Genomic DNA, 26,758 nt, shown 5'->3' with positions numbered 1-26,758 from the left:
AGCCTTACGTCCTCATCTGACACTACATTCTTATTTAGTTCTCATTAACTGTACTTCGCTTTCTTGTTCCTAATGCACATTGCATCTCTTTCACAAACCATACTTGTAATCTTTCTCTCACTCATATATCACACACAGTACCTCTTTCTCAAACTGCACCCTTAGTCTTTTGCTCTCAGTTACCACACGCTGGCAATTTCCTTATAAAGCCAGACAGTTCATGGATTCCTAGCAGACTTAAGACAGAGGGAAATTTCTAAACACTAAGGAAGGGAGTGTGGTATTTTACTCAATATCTGAGCTTGATTGTACCTCTTGCACCAGCCAGTCTTGTGTGATTCTTGTGGGAGATGAGAATGGGTTCAGACAGGCACCCCACAAGATGCCAAGTGGATCAAGATAGACTAATGAGTGAGGAATGTGGTACAGAAACTCATGCTGAAGGAGGTAGAGAACTTTGTTTAGTGAATTTAGTACTCTAGGCAGTTCACAAGACACCAAAGTGGATAAAGATAAGTTAATGAGAGAGGCAGTATGGAAACTTTAGCTGAAACGAGTACTGTAGAGTGTTTCAGCATTTCAACTACAAAAAGACATAACTCCTTCCTTAGCCTCAGTTTCATTACCTCTTCCACACACAACCAGGTCTGTTCCTTCCAAGATATGTGTTAAATTACCCACATCCAACCTTCTTGCTGTAGTATCTTGCTATTATTTCAAGACACAGGGGTCCAGAAGCTACCACACCCTCAGTCCCTGGCCTCTATTCTTCGTCCTCTTCATTAGCACAAAGCTTGCCTCATATTTCTGCCACATCATCTTGACTCAGCACTGCCCAATCATAAATGTTTCCTGATGCAGACACCTCTTTAACATACAGAGGTGTAACTCTTATCCGGAGGACACATAATATTTTCCTCTGCAATGTGTTTCTGTTGCTAATAGCACTGGATGTGTGCAACTGTTCCCTTTGGTTTTGTATGTGTGTGTAAGAGAAGGAGAATGTGTGTGTGTGTGTGTGTGTGTGTGTGTGTGTGTGTGACTGTTTGATCCAATGACTCATAATCTCCAAGGTTAAGACAGGTGAGAATGACAGGTGGCTTATGAACAAAACTCTATCAGTCAATGCAAAAGAAATCACTGAATCTCAGACTCACTATCGCTCCATTTACATCTCGGCTTATCAGTCTTACTATGGTAAAATATCCCCATCTATTTACTCTCCAGTACCTTGTAAGTGTCAGATTATAAAAATGACCACAGATCTGATTAACCATTACCTTCACTTTCATTGAGGTAAAAGGTTTCCCATACCTCCTTGCCTCTTCCCTTTTCTCTTTCCTTCCTTCCTTCCTTCCTTTCTTCCATCCTTCTCTCTTTCACTTTTCCTTTCCTTTTTCAACCTTCCTTTTCTCTAATCCCTCCTCTGTTTTCTCTCTTTCTCTTTGTCTTTTCTCCCTTCCATCCTCTCTTCTATCCTTCATTCCATCCCTCACACCCCTCCACCACACACCAAACCAAACCTCACTTTTGCGTTGACTGCAATACTCAAGGACACTGCCAGTATGAGTAACTTCACAAACACACCTTAAACACCTTTGCCTTGGGGTCCAGTAGATAACCTGCCAGTTTGAGGTGCACGATAAAGCTCTTTCAGGAACTTTAGATACAGTCCAGCCAAGTTAACCAAAGCTTCACAACAGCATAATGGGTGTACTGTATTTTTATGTAGCTGTCAACACTTGTGCTGCTTTGTATTGCCTTTTTTACAGGTGTATTTGAGATGTGTTCAGCCGTGTTCACTGGTTTTTCATGTGCATCTTAATGTTTCCGATGTTTCTCTGTAGCCGTTGATGAAGAGGGATACTTTCTTCACTCCAGACTGTGGCCTAATGCCTTAGTAGTCTTACTTCACCCAGAGGAACACACAAAGACGTGAATAGTGTGGAAAGAAGAGAATGACAGACGTACAGTTAGACAAATAAAGATGAGAGATAGGGAGATGGTTAAAAGGTTTGACACTCAGAGAAACCTAATGATAATCTTACTTTACTTAGAGGAACTAAAATAAATAAGTACTCCAAGATTGCATGTTGCTAAGACTTAAGAATTGCTTTACCTAGAATGATAAGAGAGTAAGAAGAAATTTAGAACTTAAATCCGAGAATGAGACAGAAAGGGTAACAGTCATAGAGTTACAAAAATCACCCGCATGAATGTCTACCCAGGACAGCAATACAGAAGGAACAGAAACAAAATAAACAGATGTATTATAAAAAGACCGAAACTGTTCATCAGCTTAAATTAGTTCAGCATCAAACTCTATTTCCAAGTAGCTGTCAATGGGAAATTTATCTTATGGTTGGAAATTCTGTATGAAAATTATCAAACTCTTTAGTCCACATAGCCATCAGTGAAAATTTGTCACATTGCTGAAAATACTCTAAGGAAATTATGAAACCCATGTAGTGGGAAGCTTACCTGGAAATATTGCAAGGAAAACCATCAAAACTCACCAATTCCAAGTAGACCATTAAGAAACATCACATTGGGGGAAAATACTAACAGGAAAAAAAAAATCATATTACAGGAAAGACAACATTGCATGACTCTGGGCAAACATTATGAATAACTGAACTATCTGTTTGTGCGTGTGAGTGTACGAATCTCGGTAGCTATAAGGCATACACATAGGATCTTTAGAAGTACATATAGCATCTTTTCGCTTGGTGTCAGTAGTGTGTTAGTGGTAACGGCAGCATGAGCCATAATAATAGTAATAACACTGTCAAAGCATCTATAGCCCAGTGTTGGTCATTCCTGGGGGTTCGGAAATTGTGTGTGTGTGTGTCTGTGTGTCTCTGTGCAGCCGGCCGTCCTTCCCAGGCTTGTCCGGCGCAGGGAAACAGGCTTATTTTATTTTATTTGTTTCTATTTATTGTATTTATTTATTTTTGACGCCATGAAAGGCAACTGTGATTTTTTTTCAGTCTTTCCAGTACATTCAGTTTGCTCGGGTCTTGTTTTTTTAAGGTTTAGGTTAGGTTTTTGTGTTCCTTTTTTCTTGTTTTGTATTACGTATTGTTGTTAGTTTTTTAGATGTTTTGTGTAGGTTTTTTTTATTCAAATCATCCTTTTTTTTATCTATATTGTTTTCATTATTATTTTTTTCAGAGTTTTTATAAAGATATTTTTTATGGTATTTCTTGTATTATTTGTTATTAAGTATTTGGTTATTATTAGTATTTATGTTTTATTATTATTTATTATTTTTCATTAATATTTTTAAGCTTTCTATTTAGACATCACTTTTTGAACAGTCTTTATATATTACCATTACTGTTACTATTATCCATCCATTCACTAACAATTACTCACTAGTTTGGGGACGTCAGCCTGACATACAGACAGACAGACGGACTGCCATCACCGTTTTGTTAGAGTTCGTTCCTGAGGCACTTTGCTCAGTCTCCCAACCTTTGCAATACTCCAGTCAGTGGTGGAGCTTGGGTGTCTATTTCACTCCTACAGTTTGAAAGACATTTAGTTCATATTTTCTGTACCCGTAGCTTTTGTAGACTTTTTTACTTTGTCATGTCAATTTTTTTTTTTCCCCCTCCATAACCTTAGCTTTTTTTTTTTACCTTGTCAAGAGAGAAGACTTTTGTTTACATAGATGCATAAGTAGTAGGTTTAATTGTTTCATGATATATAATCCTTGCTTTTTTTTTTTTTTTTTTTTTTTTTTTTTTTTTTTTTTTTTTTTTTAAATACCAGGCAGCTTCTATTATTGCACCATGTAAGGCTGTGTCCAGGAGGGAAGGTTAGGACAGTGACCTGAATGTTATGAAGTTATGAGATTCAGAACCCATATGACTTCAATAGTAAAGGATTAAAGACTCAGAACCTATATGACTTGATTAGTAAAGGATTAGAGGAGATTCAGAACCCATGTGATTTTGATTAGTAAAAGATTAGAGGAGACTCAGGACCTATATGATTTGATTATTAAAAGATTAGAAGAGATTCAGAACCCAAATTATTTCATTAGTAAAGGACTACAGATGATTCAGAACCTATGTGATTTGATTAGTAAGGAATAACCTATTAGAGCCGCAAAGATCCTGAAGAAATTAAATTAGCGTTTATATTTCATGTTTACATAATATCACAGAACAACATATGGGAGTTGAATTAGTATATACATGTTTGTGTCCAGGAAAGAATTAGAGCAGCACAGATTCCAAAGTGTTCTATTAACTTACTGTTGTATTTCTATGTTTTAAATGAATTTCAGAACATTACCACTGCACAGATCATGGAAAGCTGAGTTAATATATATGTTATCTTGTGCCCATTAAAGTTACAAGTGCCCTGGAATGTTTATGGACCACGGTGACTTGAGAACCTTTTAGAGTGACAAATATCCTGAAGAGTTGGAGTTGACATCTATATTTCTAAGTCAGTATTCGGTAGCTTCATTAATTAGACTTTCTGTTCACCTGGTGTCCTGTCCAGTGCCTGTGTCACCTTGGTACAGACAGGTGGTGAGGTAGTGAGGTAGGCACCGTGTGTGGTCATGATTTGTGCATTTTCCAGCTTGTGGTCTTACATAATGTCTCCTCTGTGTTCACCACATGATCTTGGCTTATAATAAAATAATAGTACTCTACAATACTTTCATTTTGTTACTTGATAGGCTAGTAAAGGTGGTAGTCTAAATTTCATATGCCCTCTTAATTCTTGATTGTACTCTTTTTTTCTTTTTTTTTTTCTTTTCCTTCATGTGAGGTTCTAGTTTTTGGATCATTGTCTCACGCACCTTTACTAGCCTATGTTGTGCCTGTTTCTGGTAACTGGTGACTGGTAGCTGCCGTGCGAGTGGCAGTTTACACGCAAAACCAAGCACAAAGGGCCTTGCTTTTTTGTTTTTTTTGCTTCAAATGTCAAAACGGATGATTGGTGAGCTTCCTTTCCCACACATACATGTAAACTGAGCCCTATAGTTTTTGAGACAGCGCATGGCTGCTGCTGCGGACATGCAGAACTCTAGGGAAACAGGCACAATGCAAAGATATCAGTGCAGTCACCTCCAAAAAGCACAGACAGAAAGGCATTGATTAAAAGACAAGTGTCCAAGGCCAGGCCCTAATGTGCTTTGTTTTGTTGTACCTACAGTGGGTGGCCGACAGCTCCCCCACTCACTCCACCTCAACACCCGTCAAACTGGAGTCGGCACTTCAGTTCGTGCCTCCAAACACCAACCCCAAGGAGTTCAAGACCGTGCAGAAGATGGTGAGTCTTCTAACCCTTCTTGCTGTCTGCTCTCATGGTCTGTTTACACGTACTCCTTTGTGCTGAAATGTTTATATTTTGAACTGTCCATCTTCAAATAAACAAACTTCAACTTTCCTTTTCTATTTATATCTCAGGCAGACACCTTATTGGCTTATATTTGGAAATACGTAAAACTACACCAGTAATAGTAGTATACCTGACCTACCCTAGTCAATCCTGAAACATTCTAACCTATCCTGAGGCATCCTGAGCCATCCTAACCTGTCCCAATTCATTTTAACCCTTTCTAACCTTTCCTGACCCTTCTTGACCTACCATGACCACTCCCTAAACCCACCATAACACACACTGGCCTAACACAAGCCACCATAACCCACTATACCCACACAGATCAAGGAGAACCGAAGGGTAGGCAACATCAGCGCCGGGCCGACCTCTCACCTGCTGGAGGGCGTGACTTGGGACGAGGCACGGCGCATGCAGGATGCCAGCATGTCAGGCGCCTCGGACCATGTCATCCTGGTGGGGGCAGCCTCCAAGGGCATCATCCAGAGGGACTTCCAGCACAATGCGGTGGTGTACAAGACCCCCTATGCTAAGAACCCCTTCGATGCTGTCACTGATCAGGAGCTGGAGGAGTACAAGGACTTGGTGGAGCGCAAGCAACGAGGGGATCCTAGTACGTGTTGCTGGGAGGAGGGAAGGATGTCAAGGGGTTGTGTTGTGAGGAAAGGGAAAGGATGGAGGAGTCTGTTGTGGGTAGAGTGAAAGAAGGTCTGGCTGGGAGTATAAGGAGAAAGTTGCTAGGAAAGAGAGGGAAGGAAGTCTGTGGGGTTGTGTTGTGAGGCGAGGGAGATGAGGTTATATTGTGTTTGTAAAGTGAGGGAGGGTCTGTCTGAGAGCTTCTGTTGTGAGGGAAGTGAAGGAAAATCTTTTAATGTTTGTAGGGTGAGGGAAGGTTTGTCTGTGATTATCTGTTGTGAGGGAAGCAAGGGAAAGTTCTGTCATGTTTAGAGTGAAGGAGGGCCTGGCTAGGAGGTTCTGTTGTGAGGGAATCTGTGAAATAACAGGCAAGGTATCAGTGCCTTTTCTCACTAACACTTCCTCTCCCCCCACAGTTGAGGAGATGTATATAGTGAGGGAGGCTTTAGTTTTGTTGAGTGGTTGAGAGGAAACAAAAAAGTGTCCACTTTAATATCTGGATGAGGGATTATGATGGTAGTCAGTGAAATAATAGCCAAGATATTACTTTTCCTTGCCAGCACTTCTTCCTCCCACACAGTTAAGGAGATAAAGATAGTGAAAATAACCCACTGTAGTATTTTGTCACATGAATTAATCAGTGAAATACCAGCCAAGATACCAGTGCCTCTCCTCACCACTACTTCCTCCCCCACATATTTGAGGAGATACATATAGCAAAAACAATCCACTGTAATATTTTGTAACATGGGGAATTAAACCTCTACTTCCTCCCTCTGCACAGTTGAGGAGATAGAGATAGAGAAGATGAACATTGTGCCGGAGCGTGCCACGGTGGACGTAGTGGACGACCACCAGCAGGAGCAGCATGTCGAGCGCACCGCCATGGACCCCACCAGCCCCACCTCGGACCAGGAAGGTAGGTGACCCGGCCCTGTGACCTCGTGACCTCTCGCTGCTTAGACTTAAGGTTACCAAAGTTTTTTTTTTTTTTTTTTTTTTTTTTTTTTGCTCATGTTTTATTTTCCAGCTTTAACTGTTATTCTATATATATTTTTAAGACTTTTCCAGCTTGCAGTTTTGTATCAGTCTTATAGAGTCTGAACTTTTTCCTGCACTTGTTGTTTTCACAGATCACCCTCTGAACTTTGAACTTTGCTCTGATGGGTGTGTGAATTTCAGCCTGATTTTTTTTTTTTTTTTTTTTTTTTTTTTTTTTTTTTTTTTTTTTTTTTTTTGTAGAGTTTAGTGCAAGTTTTTCTTAGGTTAAGGGTCTTTGAGCATTTGTGTCATCAGGAATACCCTCAGGAATTATACTTTACTGCTTAGTATAATCCAGTTTTTTTTGTTTTTTTTAACAGGCCTTTTCCTCATATTTATTACAGATTTATTTTATGGTCAAACATTTAATCATGTATGTATTAATCTTTACATCAAATTGGGTGTGTACTTTTCATGTATATAAGTTACTGGATACTGGAATACTTTATACATAAGATTTAAGTCTCATAGTGCAGCAGGAGGACATACCATTAAGCACTCCTACAAAACACCACATTGGAGGCAAACAAAATGTGATCTCGTCAATGAGGTCCTTCATAAATTTACCGACAGCATAAGCAAATTCGTCCGTGATTCAAGGAAAGGATAAATTTGATGCCCAACCAGCAGCTATTTGGTCAACTGTGGAATACGAGGAGAATATTATGAAGCTACTTAATCGGAAAAATCATCTGTGAATCAAGTAAAGGATAAATTTGATGCCTAACCAGCTGCTCTTTGATATATTTTGGCATGTAAGGAGAATATTACGAAGCTATTGAATCAGAAAATGCATCGGTTTGGTATATTTTGGCATGTAAGAATTTTGTAAAGCTATAATTAGTAAGGAAATTTGTCTGTGAATCAAGTAGAGGATATATCTGATGCCTAACCAGCCAAACACCATAACATTAAACTATCAGATTATGTTCATGCTCTCAGTTTTTCCATGATGCTTTTAAACTGGGCATGATATTAAGGTCCCAGCATAACCTAATACATGGACCACATTTGCTTGTCTCGCTTCTAAGTGATAATACATATAGTCATCAGAAATAGGGTAACCTACATGTATTTCCACTGTGCTTTGCCTCGTCCTTCAATCTCAGCTCTGATCTGGCATGCTCGGTGAAAAGTCCAGTAACTGATATATTCACAAGAGATCATAGGACTTTATTTAGATCAAGGAAAATTTTGAGCCTGATAGTTGATACATTCACAACAGATTAAACAACTCGAGATTAAGGAAAATTTTTAAACAGTGAAAGTAAGAGATTGATACTCAGCTGATACATTCACAACAGATCTGAGGACTTAAGGCTGAAGAAGAATATGAAACACAGTGAAAGTAAGAGAAGGTTACTCATTGCTAGCCATGACCGTATGTACATCTTGCCAAATTAACCAGGTGATTCATTAGATGTATATATGATGAGGAAACCAAGCTTGTGTTAGGCTTTGTAATGCCTCATGATAACCCACTACATAAGGATTGTAATATAAAGGGTGTTGAAGGTTTATATCATAAGGGTTGAGTTCTTATCTTCCCTCATGTTGATCTAATGTGTGTTGTGATTTATGAACCTGTTTTGTAAAGTCACAACCTCTTATTTCCTTCTTTACCTGTGTATCTGTCAGAACTTTTAGTCAGTGGCTTTTGAACATAACATTGGGTGGTTGGGTGGACAGATTCTGGGTCAACACACCTACAGAACACACAAGCACACTAAGAAATACAGACAGAAACAACATACATAACAAAACAGACACACAGCACACAAGCCACATCAAAACTAAACCGTTCTTGGGTGTTAAGAGAAGCAGTACCCCACAAAACCATGAACTAACATCATGCACACAACACACAAGCATGCAGAACACACAGGAACACCATAACTCAAAGGGGACACACTATACACAAAAACTAAAGCAGTACTGGGTATTGAAAGAACACGGTACAGGGATCAGACAAGGGGGACACTCAGGGATAAAGTAGCCAGGCAGGACAGGTACCAGCTTGGAGGACGATGCCTAATCCCCCCGTCTCTATAAACATTGCCACTCACACAGCCACCAGCACCACGGTTCTCAAGGTCGAAACTAAGCAAACGCCCAGAGCAAGACAGGCACAGGCGGTGGTTCTTAGCGATGGTCAGTAGGGGTTCCTTGCAAGTTTTACTACTACTACTACTACTTCTGCTACTACTGCTACTACTACTACCACTACTACTACATGAGTTTGTCCTCTTCCTCTGTAACTTGCTGAGTAGTGTGTCTCCTTTTTTGTGGGTTGCGTCTACTACTGTGCTGATTGATTGATGGTGTGTGATGGTGAGGCTCGGAGGGACCCTAACATGTCCCTGCAGATCTGAATTGGTGACAAAGAGCTGCCTGTATTCCCTCCTGATCCACTGAGGGAGGAAAGCACTGCCAACACCCAAGCTTTGACAGACCAACACACCTCAAAGGAATAGCAAGCTGTGAACCGTTTTGAACATTTGCACAAGAATCATGTGTAGCCTCATTACTGTTACTTAGTCTTGTCAGTGACCTGTGCTTCTCCCTCCATGAGTTACAAGGTGTGTCTAAAGTGATGTCCCTGTTTTTTTTATAGCGTTTTTTCAGTGAAGTTTTCCTTTGTATATAATGGGAACTCATAAGGTTTAGAACTGTATGTAGTGATGACAGCTTTGCCCCAAACGACATCCTGGTTTTTTTAAATGCAAGCGTTTTTCAGTGAAGTTTTCTTTTATATTTAATAGGGAACTCAAGGATTAGAAGTGTATTTAGTGACAGCTTTCCCCTTAAGTGACGTCCTTGATTTTGAAATAGAAAACACGAGAGAATGCATTTTTAGCGATTCATTTTCTTTTGTACAATTAGTGGGGGAGTCAAGTGAGTTAAAAGATCCATACGTGGTGACAGCTTGAGTGAGTGCAGGCAACAAAAGACCCAGAGCCGTCCATACCGAGCCAAGACCACCATCAGACCAAACCAGATCCCCTCCTTGGTGCAGCACTCTCTCTAGTTCCTTAGGTCCTGTCTGGCCGCTTGTGTTCTTGTCTGCCAAAGTGTGCGTGTGTGCGTGGGTGTCCGTGCGCTGCTACTGTACGCGCGCATCAGGAAGCCAATTAGCCAGTTAGTCAGCCACTCACTAATGCTCGTCTCTGCTTGGTGCCGATTCCTGGAGATGCTGTGGGGACTTTTAAGGGAGCCTGGCTGGACATTGCTGATATCACTCCCTTCACTCTCATACAATAGTCAGAAGTGAGAGAGAAGGCTGGTGTTAAAAGATTCGTTTAAGTCAGAACTGCACAATTGCCTCCTCACTCCCTTTTCTCTCATTCAAGAGTTAGGAGTGAGAAGGCCAGTGTTGAAAATTCATTTATGTCAAAACTATACTTGATGTTTATTTACTTCAATTCAAAAGTTCATATTCATTAAAAGTATACCTGATGTTTATTTACTTGATTTCAAAGGTGTGTGATTTAACTTGTGTATTCAAATAAGGTGTTTGACTTTAATTAGAAAGGTTTGTGTTGTTTATCATTTCTGATGTTGAGGTGACCCAGGCCAGGCTCCACCACAAACTGTCTTAATGAGCATGATGATAACCAGCATTGACTAAACAGGTGTTGAGTCTTACTTACCACTAGAGAAACTTTTTCATTGTATAATAAGTACTTTTTTCACAATAGCCGCAATGGGAACTTACTACTACGTACATCCATAATTTTTTGTACAAAGTGTGCCGTAGTGACTGACCCTGACCTGTGTTTAGTGATGTGTTGCACTCACCCAACTCATGTGTACATACTTTTTGCCATAAGATATACAGTCTTATATAAACATGCTATATATATATTGCTGATGTAAATCCTCTGAACTGTAATGCATTTATAAGGAATGTAACGCCCTTGCCGGCATCAGCAGCAGCCTTCCTGTTGACCATGCAGGGATAGGATGAGAGAGAGAGAGTGAGAGTTTCATGTGCACATACTTGGTTTAACCTTTGAAGCAGCAGCAGCAACATACATTCACACTTGTATGACCTGTGTATATAGTGTTGAGGGAGAGTATAATCTATAGAGGAGCATAGAGGTGCCCCTTGACACGCCATGACTCTGTGCCACACGATAGATGGAGAGAAAGTTGTGCGCCAAAAGCCAAGCCTTCCTCCCAAACCCAACATTCCGAAGAAGCCTGTGGGAGGCCCCGGGGTGCCGGTTGGGCCTCCCCAGCGGGTCCAGGCCACCATGAGAATGCTGCCGTCAAGAGGTAACGCGGCACCAGCGACTCACGGCAGGCCAGACACTCCAGTACCACCCTGACCTGACACACCGCCTGCCTCACTTGCTTCCTTCTCTCACTGCAAGGCGCTTTTCACTGTCTTGAATCTCGGCACAAATGTTCCCCCAACCAAAACCTTCATGATTGGGCAAACTGAGGGAAATGTTTGTGTCTGGCGTTCAAATCACGTGAAAATCCCACCAACTTACCTGTAAACTTGATCACTTCTCTCACCTCACCTGAATTTTGTTTTGCTATGACCTCTTAACTTTTTGTTCTGAGTATGAGGCAAGAAGTGTGGTGAGTGTCAGGTGTGGTGCTGGCCTGCCACAGAGCCTAAGTGTGGTGCTGATTTACCCTCCCTACTCCCCCATGCCCCTGTGTGACGTGTGCTGTAGGAAGGTAACGAACACTAATGACGTAACGACACCCTTTAGACCCCCACCCACTCCCCAGCCACCTGCCCCCCTGTGCCGCTCTCCTGTGTTGCGCTTGAGTGATGTTCTGCGTTTGGTGTGTTAACAGACTCCTGGTGGTGAAGCCGTGACAGTGTGGCCCTCCAGTGTGTGTGTTGTTGTTACTCATTGAATTTTGTTTCTTTCTCCATTTCCTCTTCATTCTTCTCATCCTCCTACTTGGATTCTCTTGTTTCCTCATTTTCCTTTTCTTTTAACCTACATTCCTCTTTCCTCTTCCCATAACACCTCTTTATTTAATCCCTCGTATCTATCTCCTTTTCCTCTTCATTTATCATGCAGCTTCCTCGCAAATTCCTTCTTTTCTCCTCCTTGAACTCTATTTGAACTCTACTTTTCCTCCTCCTCTTACTCCTTATCCTCCATCTGATCTCTTCTTATATCAAAGTTCTCTTCTGTTTCACCTTTTTTTTTTTTTTTTTTTTTTTTTTTTTTACTTTTCTCACATGTACCTTCTCTTCTTCCTACTAATCATCCTCTTGTTTGATTTCCACTTAAGTCTAATTCTCTTTTTCCTTTCATTACACTCCCTGTCCTCCATCTGTTTGCCACTGTCCCTAACACACTCCCTGTCCTCCATCTGTCACTCACTGTCTCTAACACAGTAAAGCAAAGGTTGTGTACAGTAGCATCTTTGATATTAAACACACAAAATTGTAGTATATAAGACTCTACCTTGGTAAGAATTGGTATCACTATTCCTGTATTTGACTCTGTGCAAGAAAATTTTCAGCATCCTAAGTTTATACAATAAGAAACTACCTATCATAGTGTTTTAAGATCTCAAACTCTGCAAAGAATTGGTATTGCCATTCATGTATTGGACTCCCTGCAGGAAAATTCTCAACATCTTAAGTATATGACAAACTCCAGCCTGCTAAATATTGGTATTACTGTAGCATCACCATTCCTGTATCTGACCTGTGCAAGGAAGTTCCCAACGTGTCTTAACATGAAAGTAACAACACTGTCCTTGTATATACCAGTATGTTTGTACATGTGTGTGTGTGTGTGTGTGTGTGTGTGTGTGTGTGTGTGTCCACCCATGGCCGTGATGTACGGTAACCCGGTAACCTGCCCTGACACTCCCCCAGACGGTTCCCTCACCCCAGACCCGCCGCAGACCCCTCCCTCAGGGCCCGGGGCTGTGACTCCCCCTCCCGCCTCCAACACCCTCCCTCGCTCCCCCTCGACCCAGGCGGGGGGGGAGGAGGTCCGCACCAACTCCCTGACCCGAGGCATTCAGAAGATGCTGAGAGCCGCCTCCCGCTCTAGTAAGGTCTCCCGTACCTTCGCCACCTCCTCATCCTCCTTCTCGTGTGCTCTGCTAAATCTGGAAGTCCTCTGGTTTTTACGATTTCTGAGTCTCCTAGAAATATAAACATGCTTGATTTTATCCATTTATATTTTTAGTTTCTGAGTCTCGTAAAATTATAAATATGTTTGCTTTTACCCTCTTTTTTATTCTCAGATTTTTACATGGTTTTGCAGTCTCATAAAAAATTAACATATTTACTCAATTTCTGAGTTTAATAAGATTAAAAGAGTAGCTGCAAGATGTCATCAAACCTTCAGATAAACATCTTGACTTTTATCCCTTATGAGTTTTACATAATTTGTAACTCTCATTAAAAGGAAGTTATGAGAAACCATCAGAGGACTACCGAATAACGTAGTAAATCATGATGAGAGAAAACCACAAATAGATAAATAGATAAATAAAGAGTAAGTGAAAGTATAACCAAAATTGAAAGGTGTAAAACAGGAGGACTTCTGGTGATACCCAATGACACTTTAAACTCTGGACTTGTTTGACTATTCCCTGCGGTGACTAAAACAAATAGTGCTGTGAGGACTTGTAAGGATTCAAGGTTAAGCTGCCTTAACAAACACTGCCTTGGGCTTCTAAACACTGCAACATTTAGAAACACAAGGCATTGGTTATTATTGTTCTTTCCTTTCATTTCCTGTTTTATGTAAGGTAACATGAAGCATTCTAGTTCACTGCATTTAGCTATGAAATTCAGACTGATATTTGACAATACACAAATTATGTAACTCAAATCCTCCAATTTTTTTTTTATCATTTCTGATTTTGTTTTGGGACGCACCTCAGTGGGCCTTTTTCCTTTCTTCTAAATTTGATGCCCCTGGCCAGTGCCCCTCCTATATAAAAAACAACAGAATCACTCAAAAGTCATTGTTTCAAGCTGACAGTTTCTGAGATGTCACACAGTAGCAGAGTCCACAGAGGTAACAGTTTGTGACATTCCCTTTCTTTACATGAGAAATTGAAGGCAGCTTAAATTGAGGACTTCAAGTGATAAAACCTGTAGTAGTTGAACCTTTTACAGTAACACACTGGGTGAAGTTTTCCAGCACTGCTGAGACACACAAGCATTGCCAAGTAAGACTAACCTCACACTGGGGTCGTAACTGAGCACTGCCATTAAGACCTCGCTGAGTTCACACTGGGGTCCTAACTGAGCTGTGCCATGTAGGATCTCTGTAGGACATCATTAGCCTCACATTGGGGTCCTCTTAGCAGTGCCATTAAGACCCCACTAACCTCATGCACTGGGGTCTCCTAACTGCCGGTTTACATTGGTGGTGCTCCTCTGTAATGGTTGTACTGGTGGGGAGCTCTCAGTCCACACAGCTTTGAGCCTCTGAACTGCACTGGTGTTTATATAGTGTTCCTCAGTCACTGACACCACCACCAACATTTCTGTTCTTGCTCCTCCCTCCTGTATGTTGTTTATCCTGCCACCACCACCACCACCTTCATTATTTCAGCTTCTGTTCTCTTTGTCCTTTCCTCTTCAGTGTTCTTTTGTGCTATCTGTTCTTCCCCCACCATCATTATTTCAGCTACGTTTTCTTTTAAGTTTTCCTCCTTAGGCTGTCACATTCCTTGTCCCATATCAGCCTCTAATACTCCAACATACTGTCTTTTTTATATCCTCTGTTGTTTATTCTCTTTTTGACCCTTTTACAGATATTCCTTGCCTCTGTCTATCCTGTCTATGATTTACTATTGCCTCATCCTGTTCATTCTCAAAGATACACAAAGAAGAGTGGCTGTCAGTGGCTTGGTGTGAAGGGAAAGGATCAAGGTGCAGGTGGCTTGATGTGTGAGCTGAGGGTTCCTGCCACACTAACAGGGCAGGGCAGGGTTGTGCTGAGTTGTGACATAACCTTAACTCCAGTGCAAGGAAACAGGTGGCATGTACAACAATTCTTAAGTCACCTAGTTCAAGTTTTTAAGAATTTTTGTAGATACAGCCCCTGGTACTTTGACTCGGTTGTGTGTGTGTGTGTGTGTGTGTGTGTGTGTGTGTGTGTGTGTGTGTTTGTGTGTGGATTGGTTTTACATTAAGTTTTTATCTCCATGCCCTGTAGATCTTAAAGTTACATTCATTTGTTTAGAGTTTTCAAGTAATGTTAGCGAGATAATTCTTTTTTTTCCCCTAGTTATTATTCCTTATAGTTTGTGAATTTTTTAATATATATGTATAAGTATGTATTACCCATAGTTTTTTTGGGGGGCTTTAAGAAAAAGCAAAATACAAATCATAATCATCTACCTATGGATGCCCTCTGCTATATATATACACACACAACTCCCACATTCATTAATCACATCTGCTTGGATGAGAGAAAGAAAAAGAAATAGAAATAAAAAAAAAGTTAGTTTCTAGCATCCAATGTATGACACACATAGTTTATTCATCATTCATTGGGTGTGGGTGAGCCTGTTGCATCCTCCCCCTTCCCCCCTTGACCGTCAGTGAGGGTAAGAGTCTCTTCGAGAATGGTTCAAGATGTTATGTTGTGGTTGTGTTTGTTGGGTACCATGGGAATGAGGTTGTGTTTGCATTGGTGTGTTTGAGCCTGTATGCTATGTTTATTCCTCCTCCCCCTCCTCCTCCTCTTCCTCCTCATCTTGTTTATTCTTTGTTTTTTCCTTCTCAATTTCAGTTTTTCCTCCTTTTCACTTCCATCTCCTTTTGTCCTATTCCTTTTTATGTTCTTTGTCTGTGTTTCCTCCCTTCTCCTATCTTCTCACATCCTCCTACTTCACCTCCAGTTCCTCATGCTCTTGTTTATTCTTTACATTCTTTTCCTTTTCTATCTCTGCTTTTCTCCTTTTTCTCTTCCATCTCTCATCCTCCTATTTCATCTCCTGTTCTTTCGTCATATATTGTCCTCTTCTTTTTCCTCTTCAATCTCCTTTCATCCTCCTATTTCACTTCCTTTTCTTTCCCCATCTAATCGTGTCCTCCTCCCTCATCTCTTATTCCTACTCTTCCTCCTCAATACAAGTACCTCCTTTCTGTATATATAAAGTAGAATTGTCTCATTTTGATGGACTTGTAATACACTAAAGATCTGTATGCAAGGATTCTGCTTCTCTTGACTTTGTTCTTGAAGGTCTTTGCTGTGCCTCCCACTGCTGAGAACTCCAGAATTATGAAAAATATAGTAAACTTGTACTTTGATTTTTGGTACTAGCATGCAGATTAATGTAGAGGCGTCCATCAGAGTGAGAAGTGATGTAGTGCATTGTTTCCTGGTAGATGTAGCAGTAGAGTATGTAATATTACTGAACTTACCCCTAGCATGCACTTTAGTTCCTCTTCAGTTTCTATTGCACGAGATTTAGTGGATTCTTTTCCTATTGAATGATATGTTTTTGACTTAAAGTGTGTTGAACTGTATTTATGGACCTGAACCCCTATAAAGTTGTTGAGTATCGAGTCATGTTTGTACGTAATTTGTTTGGGAATGATATAGAAAGCATTAACCTGATCATTTGTGTTGGAATGAACATGTCTGTGCTAGCCAAGCCCCGGACTAGAATCAAAGGCCTGGAATGAGTATTGGCAGCTCCCTGTTTTCTCTGTTTCACATCACAGTGGTCACTTTTCTAAACTACTGTGAGTCAGGAGTGTAGGCAGTGAGTGTGTAATTATCTTGCACTGAAGTGTATTGTGGTATTTCTGGGTCATTTTGGTGAGGAAAATGGTGGTCTTTTCTTAACATGTCATGACAGAAGAATAGTTAAGTAATGCATGATGTCAATGAATAAATGCATTCTTAACCAGTGTTTCTGGTTGTGGTGTGTTGAAGGAAGAGAGACAGAATATTTTCCTAACACACAATCACCCAGGAATGAATTCTGAACCAATGCTCCCTGATGACAGCATGTTGAGAAAATAATAGAATCTTTTCTAAATCTTTCTCAACTTACAGTGCAAAAATATATATGATTTAAAATGCATTCTGAACTAACACTCCCTGATTATAGTATGTTGAGGAAAACAGTAGACTCTTCTAAATTTTCTCAACACATAACTCAAAAGTATATACAAATTTTAAAAACACACTCTGAAGCAGCACTCCCTGATAATGATGTGCATTAAGAAAAGTGACAGTCTAGATGTGGAGGAAGGTGAAAACAGGAGCTCAGAGTAGCCTGTGTGTTGCTAACTGTGTCTGTTTTGTTGTACTGCACCTTGGCATGGCAGAGGAGGAGGCCGGGCCGGAGTCAGAGTCCAGCCCGCCCCTGGAGCGCTCCAAGTCAGCGTTCTATAAGAAAGAAGGTACAAGTGTCTGCAAACTGTTCGCTGCACTAACCTAACCTCACATGCCTCTTATCTCTCACCACTCTCACTCACTTACTCTTCTCCTTGCACTATATAATTTAACCCACATTTATTATTACCACCTCTCTCACTATTAATCATTCTTTTCTCCCTTGCACTTTATGATTTAACAACAGTCACTATCACATGGATTTTTCTGTCACCATCACTCACTATTACTCATTTTCATTCTTCCATTGCATTATATAATTTAACCTGCATTTATTATCACCACCTCTCTCACTATTAATCATTCTTTCCTCCTATGCTCTGTTTAATTTAACCCAAATTCATTACCTCATGTGCCTCTTTTTTCTCACCATTATCACTGTTACTCATTCTCCTTTCTCTTACACTATATAATCTAATACAATTTACCAATTTACCCATTACTGTCATTCACTTTTATTCATACTCTCTTCCTTTGCACTATATAGTTTAACCTATATTCTGTCACCATCTCACTTACTATTACTCATCCTCTCCTTTCTTGTGACATCTTAGAATCTATCTCTTCTCCCTTCATCTCCACAAAAGATCACCTGATTCCTTTATTCTCATTCTTGCGACACTTTAGGAAATAATCACGTCCTCCTTCACCTCTCACATCCACAAGGAGCATCTCTTTCCTGTGTTCCCAGCCTCTTCTTGAAGCTTCAGTCTCCTCATTACTCATACAGCCTTGTCCTAGTTTTGTACCATAGTGTAGACTGATTAAATAGAAGTTAGTGGAGGTCTGATCTTTTCCTTAGTTAGTAGAGATAAAAAGACTAACTTAGTTTGCCCTCCAGTTCAACGTAGATTAACTAGCTGACTAAAACACAGCAAATTAAAGTAGTTATTCATTGATTTACCTCCTTAGCTTTGAGTACAGACCTCAGCAGCTGTGCTTGTGAATGAATAGTTTTAGTTAATAATTTTTCCAGTCACTTTTGTAGCAGACACAGTGTTTCTTTAGTTTGCATTTTAATATTAGATGCGTGTGTGTTCTCTTTTCTCATATTTGTTTATTTTTTTGCATCCTGCATGGCCGTGACTAACCTTAAACTGCATGTTGTTGTCCTTGTGTGGTGTGCAGTGGCGGCCGAGAAGCGCTCCGCTCTGCAGCGCCGCTCTTGGTCCCTCACTCGGAAAGGTAAGGACGGGAGCTGCCTGCTGCTGCTTCCTGCCCACCCTCACTCACCCGTCCATTCAGTCTGTCATGTACTCATTCATTCACTCACACACACCCTCACACACACTGCAGACACTCGCTCACCACTCCATTGATCCATTCAGTCATTCACTCTATACACACATTCATGACTTCACTCCTCCATTCACTCTAGATATTCACAAAGAATATCTATGCCTTTTTTTTTCTCCCACTTTTATTAATCCTCATGTTATCCTTTCTTTTTTTGTTCAGTCTTGTCTTTGTCTATTGCTGTTCTTTCCGGTCTCCCTTTATTCTCTCTCTTTCCTCTTCCTTCATCTCTACAACAGAGAACAAAACAACATTCATTTCTTCACCATTATTCTGATTTATGTGTGTGTGTTCAAATAACCTCACCACATTACTCTCTCAGCATTCTCTTTGTATGTCTATTCAAATAACACCCTCCACATTACTCATATTCTCACACACACACACACACACACACACACACACACACACACACACACACACACACACACACACACACACACACACACACACACACACACACTCATTCACACTCCCCAAAAAGAGGCAGTGTTTTCAAAGATGTAAGGAGAATATAAGGAGTATTGAAGTGTTGTTGAGTGTTGGAGTGTTGTGGTGTTGTGGAGTGGTGTTTAGCTGAGCCGCTGTGGGAGTTAAGCAAAGGAGACACGTATTCTAAGCTTAGGTAAGAAACTTTGATTAATCTTTCACTTTTGTAAATTGTGATAAATATTCTCTTTTGACTTTTTGTTTAAATGTTTGTCAGTGTTTTAACCATTTTAGATTTTTTGTTTGTGAGCTTTTTGAGTGTTTTCTTTTCTATTACTCAATTTTCTTGTGTTGATATTTTTTTAGTACTAAAGATCCTGAATTTGTTTAACTAATGGACTAAATAAGTAAAAAAGTCATTAAAAGTCCTGTTTGAATGTAGAAAAGTAAGCCAGTTTGTTATACATTTGTAACATGAATAATTTAAGATTGCATAATCTAATTGGTCTTGGTGTTCTTACAGTTAACCCTTCCACTGCCAGACAAGTTTAATTTCATCACCTATGATTTTTATACTTGCCTCTAGTTTTGTAACCAAGAGATGACTTCCTGTTCTCTATATTTTTGTACATGCATCCAAGCAAATAATATTTTCCACAGTCCTGAGTAATAACAAAACCTGGTATTTTGTGTGTACATCCAAGCAAGCAATATCTTCAGTGGTCATTGTTTACAAAAGCCAAATAGAGCAGTGAAGGGGTTAACGTATCAACACACTAAAAACTAAAACATTTCATTCTGTAACTAAGCATAAAATGAGGCAACAAGTCAGGTGTTGTATAGGTGACTTGTGGCATTAAGAACCGTATCAGAAACACTTCGTTCTCTTACCACAACTATTTTCAAGGGCCACAGAGATGACTAGCTAGGTTTTTAAATGTTTCTCCTGTTAATAATGCAGAAATCTTGTTAATCTGTCACCATACCCATAAAAACACCCTTGAAAACCCATGTCACTTCAACTAAAGCCTTTCGAACATAGTGGAGGTGCAGGCAGAAGTGTTTCAGAATATGGCCCTAATGTGTACCTTGTTGTTGATCTGCACTTTCTTCCTCCCTGGCAAGTGGCACAGTTTCTGGGAGGGGGTACGTGGTCACTTCCTTGTAGCTTGGGACTCCCCCGCCCACACCCCCTGCCTCCTGTGCCCTGACTCTCCCCTTAGTGCCTGTAGAGCCGAGCTAGGGCCTGCTACTGCTGCTGATGATGATGATGATGTTGATGTTTGTTATGATGGTGTAGATGCAGCCTCTTAATTTTGCATCTAATGTTCTTTTTACCAGATGTTTTAGTTTGTTTTAGTTTGCCATTGAGTGATTGTAGTTTTCCTTGTACATTTCATCAGTTATCTAGGACTGAAACACAGTTCATGACTTTTATTTCATGTCTCAGATCAAGAATTTCCGTAGTACCTCCATTCAGTTCCTTTGTTCTCTCAAGTCTCATAAGATTCTCCAGAACATGTTGATTTTTAGTCTCATTCAGTTCCTTTGCTCCTCAATTCACAAAAGGCCCCCAACAACATGTGAATTTGTATAACTGGTCTGCACTCTTGCCTGATTCCTCCCAAAACTGGGGTTCCCATTAGCTCAGTGCATGCCGTAGTAGAAGCCGAGGCAGAGGTGCTGACTTGACTCCCCTGCATCGATCAGAGAGGTTCGTAGAATTACCTGGTCCTGCTTGCTGCACTCCTAGGTTGTGGCAGGTTGCAGTGATCGCTTCCTTGCAGTGTTTTGTTTTCTTTTGCACTCCCAGCATCTAATGGCCATAGGAAACTGCCACATTCTCTCATGTTATTGGTGAGATGTGGGCAGGTTTCCTTGGCATTTCTTTGGTTATGAGTCTGGATTGATGAGTCAGTGTGTGGAAAAGTTACAGTGATTGCTTCCACACAGTGTTCTGTTCTCTTTTGCACTCCCAGCATCCATTGGCCAAAGAAACTGCTACATTCTCTGTACTCATTAATGAGATGTGGGCAGATTTTCTTGGTATTTCTTCGAGTCTGAATGAACACTTGGATGAGTCAGTGTGGACATGTCTGCTGCTGCCAGTGTGAGCCCATGAGTCTTGAGTTGCAGTGAGGTGATGACTGCTTTGTGTTGCTGTGTGTTGTGTCTGTGACTGGTGCACTCAGAGTTGTCATGATGAGAAGTCAAGTCACAATCACTGTGTTTTGTGTTCCCTGTCACTCTCAAGTCCTATGATGTGATGACAATCTTTAGACCATAACAGTTCATAGATTCTCAGATCAGAGGACTTGAATAAGGGAAGACTCAAGCAGTGGAAGAGAGTGACATTGCTGAGTGTCTGATTGTGAATATAGTGTGGCTTCTGATGGCAGAGACCACCTTCCCAGCTCAGCATGGCAGCCCAGTGGTGGTGTGGCTAGGCTGCTGGAAGCCCTGAGTGGCAGGTGTGAGATCTGATTGGTTTGGACAGAACAATGAGGCCTGCAAAATTAAACAGTTGGGTATTGTGAAATTATACCAAACTTTAAAGAGTAATCACAAATAGGTTCTGTTGTCACATCATCACAATCCCAGTGAGATAGTGATGGTGGTGGTGGTGGTGGTGAGGCAGGGAGTCCTGGGTGCAGCTGTCCTGAGGCAACCTGGTGACTCCTGGGTCTTGGCATCAGAGTGGCTGACTGGCTTTGGAACGGACTCCTGTGTTCCTCTGAATGGTCGCTGCATGAGGAGTCTATGATGAATCGTTGCAGTGCGGACACAAGCTGGACTGAAGGACATTTGAAAGTGTTGCTTGGGTTGTGACAAAGTGTTATGCTTCAGGTCTTGACAAACCCAACAAAACCTGTCATAAGTAGAAGCTAAGCACATCTAAACACATGTAATTGGTTAAGATTAAATTCCCACTACGTTACCAGTAGCTTAGGAAGAGTGTGTTGCGTGGAGATCAGAGCGAAACAGCTTGTGCTATCATCACCTGGTTCCTAACTCTTCAGCTGTCTTTGCAGTCAGCTTTGCACAGTGTTTGGAGCCGCACCTCAGGACTAGAGCCAGCTGCCCCATTTCCTCTAGCTAGCAATTTCTCTAAGTGACGGCCGCATCTAGCACTAGAGTCTCTGCATTAATACTTAAGCTTGTTGACGTACATTGACCACCTGTTGTTTACTGCCGTATTCTAATTGTTATAACCTGATGTCATTTACCTGGAATCTAATTAATACTATTCCTTTTTACCTGTGTGGTGTGTGAGGACGCTTGTTTCAGAAAATAATATTTTTAGCCATTGGAAATTTTGTCATGAATGCTTTAATTTACATCCATTTGTGCTAATAACTGTTTGATAATAACTTTTGGGTTCTGTACTTTGTGTGTGTGTGTGTGTGTGTGTGTGTGTGTGTGTGTGTGTGTGTGTATGAGTGTGTGTGTGTGTGTGTATGAGTGTGTGTGTGTGTGTGTGTGTGTGTGTGTGTGTGTGTGTGTGTGTGTGTGTGTGTGTGTGTGTGTGTGTGTGTGTGTGTTCCTCATAGCACAGGAGCCTCACCATTCCCCCAAAAGGCACCAGTAGCAGCAGTCCCCCCACCTGTTTTCCGTCACTAACATTCCTTCTCAATGTTTCTTCCAGGGGAGACTGTGGCGAATGGTGACGATGACGCACACCACAGCACACTCTCCCACAGCAGTAAAGAGGTATGTGTGTGTGTGTGTGATTCACCTACGGTTGTCTGTTGGTCACCCAGCCAGCTGTTACCCTATGGAAAGAGCTGTGTGTGTGTGTGTGTGTGTGTGTGTGTTTCGGTTATTATATTTGCATTTTTGTTTGTTTACATTTTTCTTCTCTAATTCTTTATTAATGTTCTCTTTTTATGGATGCTTTTACTTGCTTCCAAATCCAAACTCATCCTTTCTTATATTTAATTTCTCTCACCCTTTTTCTTTTCCTCCATCATAACATCTCACCTCCCCCTCTGCCTACTCTCCTCTCCCTTTCCCACACTCACTAAGCTGTACTACCCTCCCTACTCTCCTTTACCTCTCCCTTCTCTGTCTTACCTTACCCTCCTTCTCCATACCCCACACTCAGTACAAGCTACACTACCTCCCCTTTCTTATCTCCTGTTCTGCATTCACTCAGCTCCCTACATTGCCTTTCCTCTCCCTTATCTTACCCTCTCTTTCTCCCCATCCCACACTCACTTTAAGCTCCACTACCTCCCTTCTTCTCCCTAATCTTTCCCTTTCCATCTTCTCTTACCCCCACCCTCTCTCTATCCCACACTCTCACCTCTCTCTCCTCCACAGGGCTCCCCCACCAAGGACACCTCCCTCACAGACGACTCCATCTCCAAGGACAAGAAGAAGAAGAAGAAGGGGCTGCGTACACCCAGCTTCCTCAAGAAGAAGAAGGACAAGAAGAAGGAGAAGGAGGCTGCCCATCATTAGTTTTCTGGACCCTCCCCGTCTTTACTAACTCCCACCTCTGGTAGACCAATGCTGGTAAGACGGCCCAAGATGTTATGGCCTCTTTCTTTCCTCTTCCTTATCCTTCCCCATATTCAAGGAAGTTTAGGATCATATAATCTGCTATGCTTGATTTTTTTTTCTTGCTTTCTTTCCATCCACGTCCTTATTCTTGTCCATATGCAGGGAAGTTTAGGGTCATATAATCTGCTACGCTTGTTTTTTTTTTTTTTTTTTTTTTTTTTTTTTTTTTTTTTTTTTGTCTGATTTTATTTATTTATTTTTCCTATTTCTTGTTCTTTTGTCAGTCCAAATGTATTTAATCTGATAATCTAATACTGCTTTTTTTTCATGAGTCAGTTGTGTCCCTCTTCCATAATGTGATCACAGATTTACTCAATTTGATTTGCTCTCCCTCACCCAAATGATGCCAGAACTTATTTCCAAAGCAGTTCTCCTTAATGAATGTCTTTTTTCTCTCCCAGACACTTCCAGAACCTTTTATTATAATAACTCAGTTAATGTATCTTCCCTCACCCAAACAATGACAGTGTTATTATTTCCAAGGTGGTCAGTGCCAGAACTGGGTATTGTTATTTCCAAGACAGTTCTGGCCACTAAAGTTTTCTCTCTCTCTCAATCAATGCCATACTATTATTATTTCCAAAGTGATCAGTACCAGAACTTACCATCATAATTTCCAAAGCAGTTCTGATCAATAAAGTTCTTTTTCTCTCTCAAAAAATGCCAAACTATTATTATTTCCAAAGTGATCAGTGCCAGAACTTACCATCATAATTTCCAAGGCAGTTCTGATCAGTAAAGTTCTTTTTCTCTCTCAAAAAATGCCAAGCTATTATTATTTTTAAAGTGGTTTCAGTTAATGATGGTCTTCTTTCCCTCCCTTCCAGACACTGCCAGAACCTGTACTGTAGATAGCTAACAAGAGGAATGTGTGCTGGGAGTCCTTGTGTGGTGCTGGTGAGAGGCTGCTGTGCTACTGCTGCTGCTGCCACCGCTGCTGCTGCTGCTGCTGTCACTGTTTATCGGATCCAAGACTACTGACGTCAATTTATCGGTCGGCACGTCAGCGAATTAGCTTTATTTTCACTTTCTTTCTTGATTTTTTTATTATCATTATTTTTCTTGTCTCTAAAGATAAGGCAATATTAGTGATTAAAATCTGCTTTGTTGCATAATTTTTAGGATTTGTAGTTGTAGGACTTTGCCAGTGTATATTTTTTTTTTTTTTTTGTCATTTTATTTTGTTTTTATCTTTGTATTTTTTTCAATTAACTTGGAATTTTACTGAAGAAAGGACACAAGTTCTGTACATTTCTGTGATGATGTATGTGAAAAATTTTTAATCGTATTTGTGGGCTCTCTATGATTTGGCCGTGTGTGTGTGTGTGTGTGTGTGTGTGTATGTCTGGGATGTTGAGTGACTGCTGATTCTTGACACTTAGCTTTCAATAGAGTGCCTCATGTCAGGTTTTAGATGTTGGTGACTCCCACAGCGACACTGTTGAGATTAAATGTATGTCCATTTGCGTGTATGTGTATATGCATCAGAGTGTGTCCAAGCGTGTGCATGTGTCCGTGTGGGTGTGTGCATGTGTGTGTGTTTGAGAGACTTGCGGTTATGCAAAAGCCACAGTGCAAAGGAACAACACACACAGCAGGTGATGCATGTATTTTAATGGTTGTATCTTTTAGAATACCCACCTGTTCCTTGTGTGTCTCTACATAGTACAGCCGCCAGCCGGGCCACTCGGAACTAACTCCATGCTGCTGAAGTCTTTGGGAATCTGTCACGAGAAACCTTTGCAAATTTGCCGAAATCTTTGAGAACTTGAAAGCAAAGTCAGTGGATCCTGATGGCGGTGCCCCAGCGATAACTCTTCTTGGCTTGTGGACTTGGGGCCGTCCCGAGATGGCCACTGTTTATATTTCTCTGGGGAAGGGATGATGAAGGCTTTCCAGTCTCTTCTGTATTTTTCCTCCTAAGCTCGTCCTTCCATGGATAGTTGTCGGATCAGCAGTCTCTGTTCTCACCCCACAAGTCTCACCATTTTGTCATAAATGGTTCACGCGAAGGGAGACTTTGAGTCGTCTTTCATCCTCCTGCCCCTTCCACAGGCGCCGATGACTGGCCGCTGCCGCTGCTGCCGCCGCCGTCATCGGCTGCAAGACGTGAACTGCGCGTTCCGTGATTTTAGTCGATTTTTATTGTATTGTTTAGTCTGACCTCAACTATTGGAAGTGGAAGGACTAACCATGTTATCACCAGCTGGGGTTTGTCACTCTGCTTAGTCACTCCCGCCCCACCAGACTGTCCCCGCACGTGGCCCCATGTGCCGCCGCCCCGAGCCGCGCCTCCACCCAATCCCTGACTCATCATTCGCCTCGCCGCCACCTGGGGCACGCCGGCGATGCCCTCAACACTCGTGGCCTCCAGGATGCTCTGCAGTGACTGTCTGCCTGCCAGAGCTCCCGGAATGGTTTGCGGCCACACCTTGCTAAGAAAATGACCAAAATGACCTGAGCAGTCTTTCACGAGGCGCCTCGGGGCGGGGAAGGTCGAGGCGGGGCACCAGACCACTCTCTTCATCCTGTCATTGCTAGATGGTGGAGTGTTTTCTAGCAACACTCGTTTGTTTTCCCCCCAAATTTGTTTTCCTTTTTTTTACCACAAGCTTAGCACTGTTTTATAATACATAAATCTGTATAATAGCATCTAAAGAAATTATTATTATTATTATCATTATTATTATTATTATTATTATTATTATTATTATTATTCATTATGACATGATTATGCAGGCAGCTGATTTCATTTTATTTTTTTATTATTATTATTTTTTTTTAATAAAACATCCCTATTTTACAAGTTCTAAGTCATTATTCTTTCATTCCATCACCTCCTGCCATTGCTTTCCTCCACTCCTCCTCCTCATCCTCCTCCTGCTCCTCCTCCTGATGGGATCGAAGCTTCTTAGTGTAATGGGTTCAAGGCCGACACTGGCCACTAAATTAACACACCGACACAGTTGTAACTCAACATCTTTTAAGAATATTTTTTCTCATTAGAACTTTTTATTGAACATTCTGCTGTACTGAATAAAATAAATATATCTTACACACAC

At 41.1% G+C, this 26,758-nt stretch overlaps 1 protein-coding gene across 18 annotated transcripts in view; it reads left to right on the top strand.

Annotated features, from left to right (window-relative positions):
• The window catches only part of LOC135093662 (protein hu-li tai shao-like), a 77,557-nt gene extending 50,802 nt beyond the window's left edge, over window positions 1-26,755 (top strand). For 3 of the 18 annotated variants that reach the window (XM_063993135.1, XM_063993136.1, XM_063993137.1), the window contains exons 12-22: window positions 5,179-5,295; window positions 5,689-5,977; window positions 6,785-6,919; window positions 9,112-9,192; window positions 11,182-11,319; window positions 12,902-13,081; window positions 17,339-17,413; window positions 18,534-18,590; window positions 22,777-22,841; window positions 23,454-23,648; window positions 24,524-26,755. In XM_063993135.1, the coding sequence (XP_063849205.1) occupies window positions 5,179-5,295; window positions 5,689-5,977; window positions 6,785-6,919; window positions 9,112-9,192; window positions 11,182-11,319; window positions 12,902-13,081; window positions 17,339-17,413; window positions 18,534-18,590; window positions 22,777-22,841; window positions 23,454-23,594 (1,278 nt within the window). In that variant the 3' untranslated portion in view covers window positions 23,595-23,648; window positions 24,524-26,755. The remainder of the gene's footprint in view (window positions 1-5,178; window positions 5,296-5,688; window positions 5,978-6,784; window positions 6,920-9,111; window positions 9,193-11,181; window positions 11,320-12,901; window positions 13,082-17,338; window positions 17,414-18,533; window positions 18,591-22,776; window positions 22,842-23,453; window positions 23,649-24,523) is intronic. The other 15 variants (XM_063993152.1, XM_063993153.1, XM_063993139.1 and 12 more) reach the window with 14 other exon arrangements.
• Window positions 26,756-26,758: the final 3 nt, after the last annotated feature.

This window comes from Scylla paramamosain, chromosome 43 (genome assembly GCF_035594125.1).
Source record: "Scylla paramamosain isolate STU-SP2022 chromosome 43, ASM3559412v1, whole genome shotgun sequence".
Classification (NCBI taxonomy): Eukaryota; Metazoa; Arthropoda; class Malacostraca; order Decapoda; family Portunidae; genus Scylla; species Scylla paramamosain.
The sequence above is the reverse complement of the archived record's forward strand: the minus strand, read 5'-3'. Positions and strand labels throughout refer to the sequence as shown.